General features: G+C 46.3%; 1 protein-coding gene across 1 annotated transcript; it reads left to right on the forward strand.

Annotated features, from left to right (window-relative positions):
- Positions 1-9,523: 9,523 nt before the first annotated feature.
- CYP8B1 (cytochrome P450 family 8 subfamily B member 1) lies at positions 9,524-13,061 on the forward strand. The gene has a single exon (XM_074985213.1). The coding sequence runs from the start codon at positions 9,524-9,526 to the stop codon at positions 11,054-11,056; it is 1,533 nt and encodes a 510-aa protein (XP_074841314.1). The 3' UTR covers positions 11,057-13,061.
- The last annotated feature ends 2,408 nt before the right edge of the window (positions 13,062-15,469 follow it).

A 15,469-nucleotide genomic window follows, 5' to 3' on the forward strand; every position in this document is an offset into this window, starting at 1 on the left:
AGAGGGGAGACAATGCAGCACACAGAGCTGCTCGCGTTTTGGTAAGAACGGAACATGGGGCCAACGGACTCCTGGGCATGGGGACAAGAGGTGGCTGTGGGGCATGCAGAGCAGAGTGCCCACAGTGCCCATGGGGGCAGGGGATGGGGCACACTGAGCACTGGGCATAGAGGGAAGGGAGGAGCGGAGACACACGGCACCCTAGGCACTGGGATAGGGGACGATGGGGGGCACACAGAATCCCTGGAACAGGGCTGAGGGGAGAAGGGGGCACAATATCTGGATTAGGGGGAATGGGGCACACAGTGCCCCTCGCATGGGGTTAAGGGAAAATGGGGAGGTAGATACAGCCCCTGGTATGGGGGAGTGGGGGACTCAGTGGGGAACACAGCGATGCAAGGCAACCCCGGTGTGAGCCATGAACTCCACTGACAGATGCAATGATGTGCACAACTCTCTGACTTAATATGGAAATGTCCTTTTGCAACTAAGGGAAGGGGAGAAGTTCTTCAAAAAATGATCTGGCAGATGCCCAGAGATCAATTGCATCACCACAAACCAAATCCCACCATTTTCCAGGGGAAGGATGACCTCCTGAGAAGCAAATAGTCCATCTGAAGGTCACGTCTTGAAATGAAGGACCAGGGTCCTTGGTCCCCATATGAAAGCCAGAGAAGGGAACAGAAAGAAGGGAATCACTAGAATTGCTTCTAAATAAAATGTGTCCCTCGGTATTCACAGAAACAGAGACAGGCCTTTACTAACACAATGGAGTTATTGACCAGCTGTCAGGGTAGCAATCCAGACCACTGTCCAAGGCCACTGACAAGGACACAGCCTTGGACAGAAAAACAAAGTTATCTATTAACTGATTCCCATTTACCAGGGTAGGGAGAAGTCAAGTGCAAGGTTGGCTGAGGATGACCTGGTTTTCAAAAGGCGCTGGTTGGTTTAGAACTAGTTAGAAGCCTTTTATCAGTGTGGACTGTTATCTGCAAAAATCTGAGGCACCTTGCCTCTACACTACCACTCAAGGCATGACCTCCTTAATAGAGATAGCCCCATCCTTTGCCTACCCAGGGCTCTGGGTGTAAAGCACCTACCTTTGGGGATCAGGGAAAACACAACGCCCCCCTCCACCTGAGTCCCCTCTTTTGGGTGGGTGGGGGTTGTTCTGCAAGAGTACCTTTAAGAAATTTAAGAAAAACAAGTGCAAAATATCTGTTAGTCTATAAGTTGCCACAGCACTTCTTGTTCCCGAAGATACAGACTAACATGGCTACCTCTCTCATACTTTTCACCAAGCAAGAAATTTAAGGTACTTTCACCCCAAATGTAGCTGCAGCGTGGCAGGAGTTCGCTGCTCGAGTACGGACACTTGGACAGTTGGCAAACTACTTTTCCTGTGCTAGCTCAGTCAAAGCTTACACGGTGTGTCCACCCAAGCTGGAAATTATACCTCTGGCTGCAGGATAGACAGTCTAGGTCGTGCTGTTGCATTTGCTGTCAGGGCTAATAAAGCCCTAAATTTCTCACCTCCTTTCTGCAGGATTTGTGGATGCAGGGCAGTGTTCTTTGGTCATTTAAAGTCAGCAAATGTATGAACACTTGCCGTATTAATCTGCCTAAAGTCTTTTCCTCAGTACAGGTCCAGTCACGTTCTGATGCGCTGGGGAGCAGATGCGGGTGTCTCTGCGGATTTTTAGTATCAGAAGGGGTGCCGTGTTAGTCTATAGCCTCACAAAAAAACAAGCAGTCCTGTAGCACCTTAAAGACTAACATTTATTCATTAGGTAATGATCTTTTGTGAGTAAGAACTGCTTTTTCAGAAAATCTGAGGCTTAGCAACAATGTGTGAAGTGGGTTCATGAGGGGAAGGAGTATGGGAAGAGTAGAGACAGAAGCAAAAAAGGAATGAGAAACAAGGGATATATGACAGTAGTGTTCCTAAATCATAAAGACACATAGGATACATTGCAGAGAGAGGGCTTACGGCATAAAATAACATGTATGGGCATAAAAAGAAGATTATATAGGTGGATAAAGCCTAATTTTCTCCAGATGGAAAAGCCTAATTTAACATAGATACAGTCACAAATGGCACTCTGCAGAGGAGTGTCATCAGCTCTGCTTATTCAGCATAAGGAAAAACAGCCCCCAGCAAAGACTGAGCACAGATATAGGCATGTCCATGTTTGCACAAGATTCACAATATAGAATGCAAATAGGATCCAGGAAATAGCTGAGAAGTGAGTTTATTAAGCACGTGGGAAAAGCTCAGAGTGAGGAGACACATGGGCCTCTGAGGTTTGGTTTCTCAGAAATAAAGGAGCAAGTTATGCAAAGGAAAAGGAAAAAGAAAGGTTGAAAACTGTCTCCGTATGGCCAGCAAACAGGTACAAATTCTTGGGTGAGACAGTTGATGCTGAGGTAGCATGGAAGAATCAGTCTCAAAATACAGTAGATAAATGAAAAGGCAAAATCATTGTACTTATAACTATTTCTGGAATCACCCAGGGGGTGGATACGAATGCACTGATGATGCTGTGTAGAGCACTAATAACCACGCACTGAGCACCGATGCCAAGTATTTAGTTCAGCAGAACATACATATGAACACAAACAGCCACACTGGATCAGAACCAAGATCCACCTAGTCCAGTATCCTGTATTCTAACACTGGTCAATGCCAGGTATCCCAGAGGGAATGAACAGAACAGGGAATCATTAAGTGATCCATTCCCTGTGGCCCATTCCAGGCTTCTGGCAAACAGAGGCTAGGGACGCCCTCCCCACCCATCCTGGCTAGTAGCCATTATCGACCCATCCTTCCCATTCAACTTTTTTGAACTTTCATATACTCTTGGTTTTCACAACATCCTCTGCAAAGCGTTTCAAAGGTTGGAGTGGTATGAGAAACACATAATTCTGTTTGCTTTCAGACAGATGCTACTAATTTCATTGGGCCATTCCTAATTCACAATTCTAAGGAAGGGTGGAAGGAAAAACAGCAAAATAGAGATAATGGATTTTAGGAGGGCAGATTTTGGTAAACTCAGAGAGCTGGTAGGTAAGATCCCATGGGAAGCAAAACTGAGGCTAAAAACAGCTGAGGAGAGTTGGCAGTTTTTCAGAGGAACATTATTAAGGGCCCAAAAGCAAGCTATCCCACTGCATAGGAAAGATAGAAAATATGGCAAAAGACTGCCTTGGCTTAACCAGGAGATCTTGCATGATCTCAAAATAAAAAAGGAATCGTATAAAAATGGAAACAAGGATAAATTACAAAGGATGAATATAGGCAAACAACACAAGAATGCAGGAGCAAGATTAGAAGGGCTAAGGTACAAAATAAGCTCACACTAGCTACAGGCATAAAGGGAATCATAGAATCATAGAAGAGTAGGACTGGAAGGGACCTCGAGAGGCCATCGAGTCCAGCCCCCTGCCCTCACGGCAGGACCAAGCATTTTCTAGACCATCCCTGAAAGCCATCTATCTAACCTCTTCTTAAATAGCTCCAGTGATGGAGATTCTACCACCTCCCTTGGCAATTCGTTCCAGTGTTTGATCACCCTGACAGTTAGGAACTTTTTCCAAATGTCCAACCTGAACCTCCCCTGCTGCAATTTCAGTCCATTGCCTCTTGTTCTATCCTCAGAGGCAAGGAAGAACAAGTTCCCTCCCTCTGCCTTATGACACCCTTTTAAATACCTGAAAACTGCTATCATGTCACCCTTCAATCTTCTCCTTTCCAAACTAAATAAGCCAAATTTTTTCAGCCTTTCTTCTTAGGTCATGTTCTCTAGACCTTTGATCATTCTCATTGCTCTCCTCTGGACCCTCTCCACTTTCTCCACATCCTTACTGAACTGCGGTGCCCAGAACTGGACGCAATACTCCAGCTGAAACAAGAAGGCTTTTTATAAATATATTAGAAACAAGAGGAAGACCAGGGACAGGGTAGGGCCATTGCTCAGTGAGGAGGGAGAAACAGTAACCGGGAACTTGGAAATGGCAGAGATGCTTAATGACTTCTTTGTTTCGGTCTTCACCGAGAAGTCTGATGAAGGAATGCCCATCATAGTGAATGCTAGTGGGAAAGGGGTAGGGTTAGAAGTGGAAATAAAAAAAGAACAACTTAAAAATCACTTAGAAAAATTAGATGTCTGCAAGTCACCAGGGCCTGATGAAATGCATCCTAGAATCCTCAAGGAGCTGATAGAGGAGGTATCTGAGCCTTTAGCTACCATCTTTGGAAAATCATGGGAGACAGGAGAGATTCCAGAAGACTGGAAAAGGGCATATATAGTGCCCATCTATAAAATGGGGAATAAGAATAACCCAGGAAACTACAGCCAGTCATCTTAACTTCAGTTCCAGGAAAGATAATGGAACAGGTAATTAAATAAATCATCTGCAAGCACTTTAGAAAGTGGTAAAATGACAGGGAACACCCAGCATGGATTTGTAAAAAACAAATTATGTCAAACTAATCTGATAGCTTTCTTTGATAGGATAATGAGTCTTATGGATAGGGGAGAAGTGGTAGATGTGGTATACCTAGACTTTAGTAAAGCATTTGATACAGTCTCACATGATATTCTTACAAAAAAACTAGGCAAATACAATTTAGGTGAGGCTACTATAAGGTGGGTGCATAACTGGCCGGATAACCGTACCCAGAGAGTAGTTCTTAATGGTTCTCAGTCCTGCTGGAAAAGTATAACAAGTGGGGATCTGTGTTAGGACTGGTTCTGCTCAGTATCTTCATCAACGATTTAGATATTGGCATAGGAAGTACGCTTATTAAGTTTGCAGATGATACCAAGCTGGGAGGGGTTGCAACTGCTTTGGAGGATAGAGTCACAATTCAAAATGATCAGGATAAATTGGAGAAATGGTCTGAGGTAAACAGGATGAAGTTTAATAAGGACAAATGCAAAGTGCTCCACTTGGGAAGGACAATCAGTTTCACACATACAAAATGGGGAGAGACTGTCTAGGAATGACTACAACAGAAAGGGATCCAGGGGTTATAGTGGACCAGAAGCTAAATATGAGTCCACAGTGTGATGTTGTTGCAAAAAAAAGCAAACGTGATTCTGGGATGTATTAACAGATGTGTTGTGAATAAGACATGAGAAGTCATTCTTCCGCTCTACTCTACGCTGGTTAGGCCTCAGCTTTAGTATTGTGTCCAGTTCTGGGCACCGCAGTTCAAGAAAGATGTGGAGAAATTAGAGAGGGTCCAGAAAAGAGCAACAAGAATGATTAAAGATCTAGAGAATGTGACCTATGAAGAAAGGCTGAAAGAATTGACTTGTTTAGTTTGAAAAGAGAAGATTGAGGGGAGACATGATAGCAGTTTTCAGGTATCTAAAAGGATGTCATAAGAAGGAGGGAGAAAACTTGTTCTTTTTGGCATCTGAGGATAGAACAAGAGGCAATGGACTTAAACTGCAGCAACGGAGGTTTAGCTTGGACATTAGGAAGAAGTTCCTAACTGTCAGGGTGGTCAAACAGTGGAATAAATTGCCAAGGGAGGTTGTGGAATCTCCACCGCTGGAGATATTTAAGAACAGGTTACATAGATGTCTATCAGGGATGGTTTAGACAGTACTTGGTCCTGCCATTGGGGCAGGTGGCTGGACTCAACAGCCTCTCGAGATCCCTTCCAGTCCTAGCAGTCTATGATTCTTTTGCTATGAGGAGTGTGACAGACTCAGGCCAGAGGGCTAGCTTAGAAGGGGAGAGGGGCAACTCTAAACAAAACAGAGACAGCCTGGCTAATTAGCAGAGGGGTGTTTCAGAGCACAACAAGCAGCTAGCCTGTGGAAGCCGTGGAGAAGGGGCTGCTATAAATCAGTTAGGGCCATCTGAGCTCACTTGAAGTGGCCATGAGACTGTTTCAAAAGCCTCCCCTGATGGGACAAGGGGAGGAGAGTGGAAGAGGAAGCTGGAACGGGATGAGGAGAAGAGAACAGATAAGGAGAGACTTAGGAAACTGAGAAGAACATCAGCTTTACCAGAGACCCCAAGGGAACTGAAGAGTTCCCACAGGGAGTAGTTGGGCTCCCCTTCCCACAGTAGCTGGGGAGTATTGCTTACCCAACCCAAACAAACCCAGGGGCACCTATCCCGGCCCCCCTTCACCTAAGGGACAGAAGCCCAAACCACAACTAGGGTTCATGCGACATATCCCACAATACTCAGATTAACTGTGGGACTGAGCTGAATAAGGGGCTAGGACCCACGAGTAACAATGACTCTGCCACAAGAGGAAATATCATCTCCTTATATACTTTCTCTATTCCAGTCACAATTTATAGACCTCTCCCACATCCCCCTCAGTTTTCTTTTTTCCAGGATGAAAAGTCCTATCTTATTAATCTCACCTCATCTGGAAGCTGCTCCACACTCCTAATTGTTTTTGTTGCCCTTTTCTGTACCTTTTCCCATTTCAATATATCTTTTTGGAGATGGAGTGACCCCATCTGCACACAATATTCAAGATATGGGTGCATCAAACAAGAACAAATGTCAGTAAATCAGACTTAATCCAAGCCCAAGCATTACATGCAAAAAGAAGTGAGTGTATATAGTCACAAACGCCTTATGGATGGAAAAGCATCTCCTGATGTAAACATGGAACTAAAGAATGACATTGAAAGGACAAAGGAGATCTAAAAGTAGGAAATGTAGCAAATCAATAGGTGCATTCTCAATTGGGAAAACATTGCCAGATATTTACAGATGGGGTCTAAAGAGGAGAAAAATAAGAGAATAGGGAAGGATTCTACATCCCAACACATGAAATAAAGAACACCATTGGACTATCCAAATTTATAGGGCATTGCCATGGCCTAACAAGCAGGAATCATATTGGTGTTGTATTGGATACTGGACCTGTGATCAATCTCTATTGTCATCTTGTCAGGATTACTGGCTACTAAAATGGGAATTCAGATAGCAGAAATGATATCACTAATGAGATATCATTAGTAACTACAGAATTGCTGGTGATGGCAGTAAAGACTTACACAGCCCAGCTCCTGCGGTATGTTGGCATAGCATGAAATAAGGCAGCAAAGTTGGAAAAAATGCTGTAAAAATGAGGAAAATGAAAGGTCCCTGGGGTTAAACAAGAGTTTAAAAGTTTACTAAGGGGAGGAATGACAGGGAGCATAGACAAAAACCAAGGGGAAAGAAGAGTTCATGAAATATGCCCTGGAATAAAAACCTTGACATATTGCAAGAGCCAGGGAGAAAGACACAGGGGAGTCGCATACCCAACACTGTGGTTTAACCAGTAACTTGTCCTTAGTTAATAATCCCATGTAAAGCAAATGAATGCTGGGGGCTGGCAGGAGGGAATGAACCTGCAACCTTAGGGGCTAAAGCATGGTGCTCTACCATATGAGCTAAAAGCCAGAGACCTGTGGAAAGGACTCTGCACTCTCCCTTGTTAGTGCCTCTGGGCTTAAACAAGCAAAGTCAAAGAAACCCTGGAGCATATCCTCTAGGAGTATAATATTGATGGGGGGCTTTGGTGTGACTAACTCAGGCATCTAAAAGTGACAAAGTTTATACTAAAGTATCTAACAAGAGCATCAGCCCAATGGGGCATCATTCACAAAGCAATATTTCAATTTTTAAAAACTACCAAGAAAAAAGAGAGGCAATCTGGGTATCATGAAATCCAGTAGTGGGTGATGATAAAGTCAGAATGGGAGTCTGCTTTGCCATAAAAGACAAGAAGTTTGACAGCTGCTCGATACACATTTTTTCCATGGTTGATATGGTGTCTACTTTTTGCAGCTTAGCTTCTAATCTTTGACTCAGACTCACCACCGCTGCCAGAGCTGCCGGACTGTACAAGCCATGGCTAGACCCTGTCAGAGAACCAACAGCGTTCGGCTAACTGAGAGACACAGAGGCTTCTCCGGGGTGGAATTACAAGGTGTTTATTATGCGCATAAGGTACCTCTCCAGAGAGAGGGACCCCGTATAACAAAGTCATGGATCATTTATAGTCTTAACTTGCATACAGTTGATTGGTCAAACACAGTTACTAGGATACATTTGATTGGATACAGACTATAGTAACAGATGAACAAACAGGTATCTTCCAACTGTCAAGCGGTAATTCTTCAACATCTTAGCTTTGACAAGACAGTACTCCCAGTTCAGTTAGATTCAGTTCTTTCCAGCTCCTGAGAGTCCATTCTGCACATTCCTGTGTGAGGTCATACCATTGTCTGCATATCTGCCCGCAAGCGAGCAGAGCTAATCACATGGGCACTTGGCCTTACAGAAGCCATGTTAATTATGCTAACTTTACACAATTCGCCACAACCCACGCCAAGCTGAAGGAGCTGCTCATCTCTGGACGAAAGTGCAGAAGGAGCCGCTGCCACCATGCACTTGTCCCACAAAGTGGTGGGGTGAATGCGCAGAGCAGGTGGAGGGCGCTGCACATGTGCAGCTCTAAGGAGCTGCATTTCACCACACCACACTAGCCAGGTCGCCACATGACAAACCACGAGTGTATTGGAGACGGCAGCTCCAAGCTGTCTCGTTCAAGAAGCAAAAGCAGATGAAAGCAGAGATGGGTTCATCAGATCATCTAGTTTTACTTCCTGTACAGCACAAGCCAGAGAAACACACCCAGGTACCTCTACAGTGAGCCCATCAGCTGGTGTTTGATCCCATACAATGTACCTTCCAGCCGGCAGAACAGTCCTTCCTGGCCTTCGGGGGCAGAGGGTAAAGCTTCCCCTTGTGGAGGCTAGAGCCCTCTGCCCTCCCTCCTCCAGGTGAGGCCACACCCCCACTTACTGAACTCAACCTTGCTCCCAAGTGCCTGAGCCACGGGGCCTCTGAACGCTGCCTCTCCTGACTTAACTCTAGCCAGGGGAGGGGGCTGGGAGCTACAAAATTGGGTGGGAGGTCTGTGTTCCAGCCTCTTCCACCCTGTCCACTCATTGTCACCCCCATATCTTCACCTCATTCTGCTCCTTCCCCCTCACTTCCCCACACCCACCCACTCTGCCTTTTGCCCCAGCAGGACCAATCCCCACTTGCCCCTTCTCTCACCCTAATGAAACCCCAACACCAGAAAAGCTCTGTGCCCCTGCCATGACCTCGGGATCATTACAGGGAACAAGAGCTGCTCCAGACCTGAGGCTGTGGCAGGGGGAGATTTATTTTACTGGAGCACCAAATCTGCCACTGTCCCACCTCTCATTATGGGAGATTTGGGGAGGCTTAGCCACCCCCAGACTTCCCTACATCTCGCCCATGCTGGCCGCAAAAATTTGTGGATCTTTTCTTCAATGAGATGTGGGGAGAAAGTGGAGTACGCAGCACTTGTCACCAGAAGGGTTAATCTGATCTGAAAACAGAGAATGAGGGGGCGAGCCAGTCTGTGATGTGATGCCAGAAATTATTTACACCTAGCCCTGTAGACTTGCCTTTCAGTCTCTCGCAGATCCCTGCTCCAGTGCACAGCTCTCTAGCCATGGCTTTCTGCACAACTGTTCTGTGTGCGCTGATAGCCTCAATTCTCGGTGGGCTCTATCTCTTGGGGGTGTTTCGAAGGAGGAGACCCACGGAGCCTCCCTTGGATAAAGGCTACATTCCATGGCTGGGGTACGCACTGGATTTCAGAAAGGACAGCGCAGATTTCCTGACAAAGATGCAGAAGAAACATGGGGACATTTTCACCGTGCTGATTGGAGGGTACTACTTCACCTTCGTCATGGACCCCTTCTCATTTGGAGCCATCGTGAAGGCATCACGAGACAAACTCAACTTTGAGAAGTTCGCAGTAGAACTCATCGCCAGGGTTTTTGGGTATCATCAGTCTCCAAATGACCATAAGGCTATTCAGGTGGCAAGCACAAAACATCTCATGGGTGACGGACTAGTGGTCATGACCCAGGCCATGATGGACAATTTGCAGATGCTCATGTTTCAAAACAGAGGTTCAGGGAAAGAAGAGAGAGGCTGGCAGCAGGACGGGCTCTTTCACTATAGTTATAACATTGTCTTCAGAGCTGGCTACCTCGCTTTGTTTGGAAACCAGCCAGGCAAAGGCTCACGGTGTGAGGAGAAAGTCAAGGAGTGTGATCTTACCCACTCTGAAGAGGTCTTTAATGAGTTCCGCAAATATGACCGCCTCTTCCCCCGCCTGGCTTATGCTGTGCTGCCTCCTGGGGAGAAAATGGAAGCAGAGAGGCTGAAGAGACTCTTCTGGAAGCTGCTGTCTGTAAGGAATGTCCGTCAAAAGGATAACATCAGCAGGTGGGTAAGTGACCAAGAACAGTTCCTGGCAGACGGTGGGGTGCCTGAGTACATGCGAGATCGGTTCATGTTTCTGCTTCTTTGGGCAGCCCAAGGTAACACGGGCCCCATGTCCTTCTGGCTTCTCTTGTATCTCATGAAACATCCTGAAGCCATGCAGGCTGTGAGGGAAGAAGTGGACAAAGTTTTAAGAGAGACTGGACAGGAAGTGAAGCCAGGCAGCCCTGTGGTGAACATCACCAGGGACATCTTAATGAAGACTCCAGTGCTGGACAGTGCTGTAGAGGAGACCCTGCGCCTCACAGTGGCCCCTATTCTGATCAGAGCAGTGGCTGAGGATCTGAATCTCAAGATGGCCAATGGCAGGGAGTATGCTCTCCGCAAGGGGGACAGGGTAGCCCTGTTTCCCCACATCGCAGTGCAGAAGGACCCCAAAGTCCACCCTGAGCCTAACACCTTCAAATATGACCGGTTCCTCAGCCAAGATGGCACCAAAAAAGATTTCTACAAGAACGGGAAAAAACTGAAATACTTTAACATGCCCTGGGGGGCAGGAACCTCAATCTGCCCTGGACGCTTCTTTGCTGTCAATGAAATAAAACTATTTGTGACCCTCATGTTGATTTACTATGACATGGAGCTTGTTAACAAGAAAGAGGAGGTTCCTCCGATAGACGTGAGCCGATGGGGATTTGGTTCAATGCAGCCCACTCATGATGTCCAGTTTAAATATCGTCTACGCATTTAATTTGAGAGTGTGACTCACTTCTGCTGCAGACCTGTTGTGTACCGACTGCATAATTCAGTCCAGGAAGGCTTGATTGTACAAATTTAACTGTAGTAAAAGTTACAGAATAGATCAGTCTGTGTAAAAAAATCTCTGGTACATGGTGTAGCTTGTTTTGATGATTGGCCTGACATTGTTCTTCATTTGGCAATGCAGCACCACTGACAAATTTAATCTACATTTTGAACAGACCTTGGACTCTCTGACTTGCTGTACGAATTCCTCCGTCTCCTATTACACAATTGTAACAAGCTGTTTCAATGAATACCTGCAGACTTTCAAAAGGAATAGGATGTTAGTGAATTTCCCAAAGAAAATTTGACAAGGAAATCTTCATTAGCAAGTTTTCCTGAGTTTTATTTTTCCCATTTTTTTTATTTTAAACTGAAATGTCTGTCTATTTGGAAGTACACTGAATGGTCATAGTACAAAAACATTTATTAGGAAAAGGGTTTCCAGGGATCAGTTTGAAAGTATTGACCGTAATCCTACTGTGCTTTACTAAATATTATTCTCATTAAAAGAATGCTGTCTGCCTACTTTGGTCCCAGGAATTATAATTCTTCAAGCAGAGATTGTAATGGGAATAAATCTCGCAGTTTGACATAGTCGCCTTTTCCTAGGACTCACTTTTCTGCTCCCGGTATTCTTCCTAGTAAGAAAAAGAAATAATCCAGTGGTTGCGCTGGTGTCATTTGGCTGCTCCACTTAAGTGAGCAGGAAAGGGGATTTCACAAACACATCAGAGCTAAATATAGAATATAGAAAATTTTCCAAAGTGCCTAAGTCCCATTTTCAGTGACTTTAAAGAATCCTTGAAAATGTAACTGCTTTTGACATGTGGAAGTATAAGAGTTATATTGTAATAAAGTGTATAAGAGTTACATTGTAAAAATCACACTAGCTGTGTCTACACGTGCACGCTACTTCGAAGTAGCGGCACTAACTTCGAAATAGCGCCCGTCGCGGCTACATGCGTTGGGCGCTATTTCGAAGTTAACTTCGACGTTAGGCGGTGAGACGTCGAAGTCGCTAACCTCATGAGGGGATCGGAATAGCGCCCTACTTCGACGTTTGACCGTGTAGACGATCCGCGTCCCGCAACGTCGAAATTGCTGGGTCCTCCATGGCGGCCATCAGCTGGGGGGTTGAGAGATGCTCTCTCTCCAGCCCCTGCGGGGCTCTATGGTCACCGTGGGCAGCAGCCCTTAGCCCAGGGCTTCTGGCTGCTGCTGCCGCAGCTGGGGATCCATGCTGCAGGCACAGGGTCTGCAACCAGTTGTCGGCTCTGTGGATCTTGTGTTGTTTAGTGCAACTGTGTCTGGGAGGGGCCCTTTAAGGGAGCGGCTTGCTGTTGAGTCCGCCCTGTGACCCTGTCTGCAGCTGTGCCTGGCACCCTTATTTCGATGTGTGCTACTTTGGCGTGTAGACGTACCCTCGCAGCGCCTATTTCGATGTGGTGCCGCGCAACGTCGAAGTTGAACGTCGACGTTGCCAGCCCTGGAGGACGTGTAGACGTTATTCATCGAAATAGCCTATTTCGATGTTGCTACATCGAAATAAGCTATTTCAATGTTGGCTTCACGTGTAGACGTAGCCACTATGATACAATGTTGCTTCTGAGCTCAAGAAGGGCAAGTTATGCTGATGCTGTGTGGAGGAATGTAGGGTGGGTTTGGATGAAACCAGCTGTGCCTGGGAAAGCAGGAACCAGAGCAGTAGGTGTTAGACAGTAATTAATTAACGTAACCAGAGAGTCATATATAGGAGATTGCTGAAGGTGATATGGAAATGAAGATATGTGACTAGTCTCAGGGGCTAGGTGGGTTGTGTGTGTGCTTGGGTTTTTTTAATTTGTTTATTAACTTGCCTTCTTTTGTCTGTATAAATTGAGATACCTGAGCCCTAGGTGGGGGCTCACATTTTTCTGAATGTATTAGCAGAGCAGCTTTGCTAATAAACAGAGTGGTCTGACAAATTGTGAGTCTCGAGTCTAACTTTGACAATTTGGAGGTTCCACCGAGATGGCAAACGTCTTTGCTGAGGCTTCATGAGCCCTGACTGCCTTGCAGGACGACAGTGGCAGCCGGCGCCTGCACATTTAGTCCAAGCGGTCCTCTGCGAGACGGAAAGGTGCGCAGACACGGCGTGGTCTACACCATCGAACCTGTTGGTTCCCACTCTGTTCTGGTTGGGATCCCGGGATCTAACTTCTGGAATCTGGTCCTAATCAGGTAATTATTCCTTCTGGGTTTTGACTGGTCTGAGGACTGTCCTGTCTCTGTGTCTATCGGTCCTCCCTGTGGTGTGTTTGAGACCGGGCGCCGTCTCTGTCCAGGGACTGGCTGACCAAGGGGTTCCCATCCCCATGGTCCGGATAAGTGAAATCTGCACAATTGCAGCCGCACCACACCTTGGGTATAATCTCTGGTGTGAAAGCAAGGGCGATTGAGGCAGTAGCCTGTGGGCTCCTTTCTGCGTATTGCACCGGATACTGCTCTGACAAGCTCGAATTTCCTTCTTTTGTGAGTGGTGGATGAAGTCCTCCTCTATGGTAACCAGATGTCTAAGGTAGAACAGTTCCCAAAGGGGACACCGGCTCATTTTGTGTATTTTAGAAAGGGTCCAGACTCTTGTAGGTTTCTGGAGAAATGGTCTAAACTGACCCTGGAGGACCCCAAATTGCAGTGGCCACTGCTAGGTTCTTGGGACAAGGACCAAGTGAACGCCTTAAAAGACAAACTCGTCCTCCCAAAAACTAAATTAGCTAAAGGAGAGGTAGACTGCTTCATGCAGTGGTGGGAAGAGGCAAATCATGGATGGCCTGAATCAAAGCTCACCTCTCTTAGAAATTCTAATGATAAATTAAAAGCCCAATTGGATGCAGTCTCTCCCATCACCAGTCCGAGCACTCCCCTTTGCCCAGTCCTGTGTAATGATCCGGATCAAACCTGACCCCCACCGTACTCCTGCCCTAGTAAAGGAAAGGGGAAAGAAATACCCTCGCTAACTACCGTTGATGAGAGCGGTGATGAGAATGAGGAACATACCCTCATTGGCCACACAGCCCTGAAAAATGTTATGAAAAGACAACCCAAATCAGACCGCAAAAATTTTCCTGATCCCGCTACCTGGAAAAGGGAATCTGATGGGAGGCTGAAAAAGGACTCTGACAAAAATGTTGTGTCACCTTTACGGGTTCTTAAGATGGAAGGAAGTGAGCTTGTGTGGAATTACAAACCCTGGACCCCTACAGAACTTTTGTCTATAGTTAAAGGTTTTCCTAAGCCACAGGAAAATCCTATCAAATATGCTGAGGAGTTTCTGTTAATCTGTGAAACCTATGAACCCTCTGAGACAGACCTCCTCCAACTGTGTAAACTGTTAGCCTCTACCAGTCAGTATGAAAAATGGTTGACTGCCGCAGACTGGCCAGCTGAGGCACGCCATTCAACCATGAAAACTACTGGCCCACATACTGCATATAGAGACCGGTGTAGGGCTCTTTGGAGCTGCCTGCATGAAGCCATTCCTAAAGTGTGGTCCCCTAAAACAAACTGGACAGCCATACGCTGCTGTGAGCAAGGGCAAAGAGAAAGCCCGGGAGACTATCGGTCCCAGCTAACTGATATTTTCCTACAACGTTCAGGAATACAACAGCCTGATGTAAATGGACAGGGAGCCCTCGCACATGCGTTTGTTGACGGCCTTCTCCCTGCTATAGGCATTATGTTAAAACGAATAAGTGTCGGGTGGGAGACTGAGACCATGGACAAATTGCAGGCAGTAGCAGAGCATTGCTACCGCACTTTAAAGAGGAAGGAGGAACAGTCCTCCCAAAGGTTAATGGCTCTGCAAATGCAGCACTACTCAGAACAGAGCAGGCAGGGACGGGGACATTGTCGGGGGGTGGGGCCGTGGGCCTGGACTTTCGGGGGTTTGTAATTACTGTAAGCAGCCCAGACACTAGAAGAACGAGTGTCCAAGCCGACCTAGTAACCATGCAGGAAATCAGCTAAACTCTCTGCTGGTCTCGTCAGTTAATCCCCAACCCTACCTTGCGCCGCAACAATGACGGGATGCTGGGGAACCTCACAAAATTTTAGCTCCCTTATTACCTCTATCCCCTACTGGGGAATGTGTCCTGACTAATGATCTTTCTCTCCCTTTCCTTGTTGATACTGGAGCTTCTCTTTCTACAGTCTGTACCACTGACCTACCTGCGGTTCCCCAATCTGGAAAAACTGTGTCTGCTGTGGGCATTATGGGAATCCCTACCTCTTTTCCCCTTTCAAAACCTTTATCAGTTCAAGTTGGCCCCCACTCTGAGGACCATGCATTCCTTCTCTCTGATTCCGCTCCTGTAAATCTTCC

The sequence above is a fragment of the Carettochelys insculpta genome, chromosome 2 (assembly GCF_033958435.1).
Source record: "Carettochelys insculpta isolate YL-2023 chromosome 2, ASM3395843v1, whole genome shotgun sequence".
NCBI lineage: Eukaryota > Metazoa > Chordata > Testudines > Carettochelyidae > Carettochelys > Carettochelys insculpta.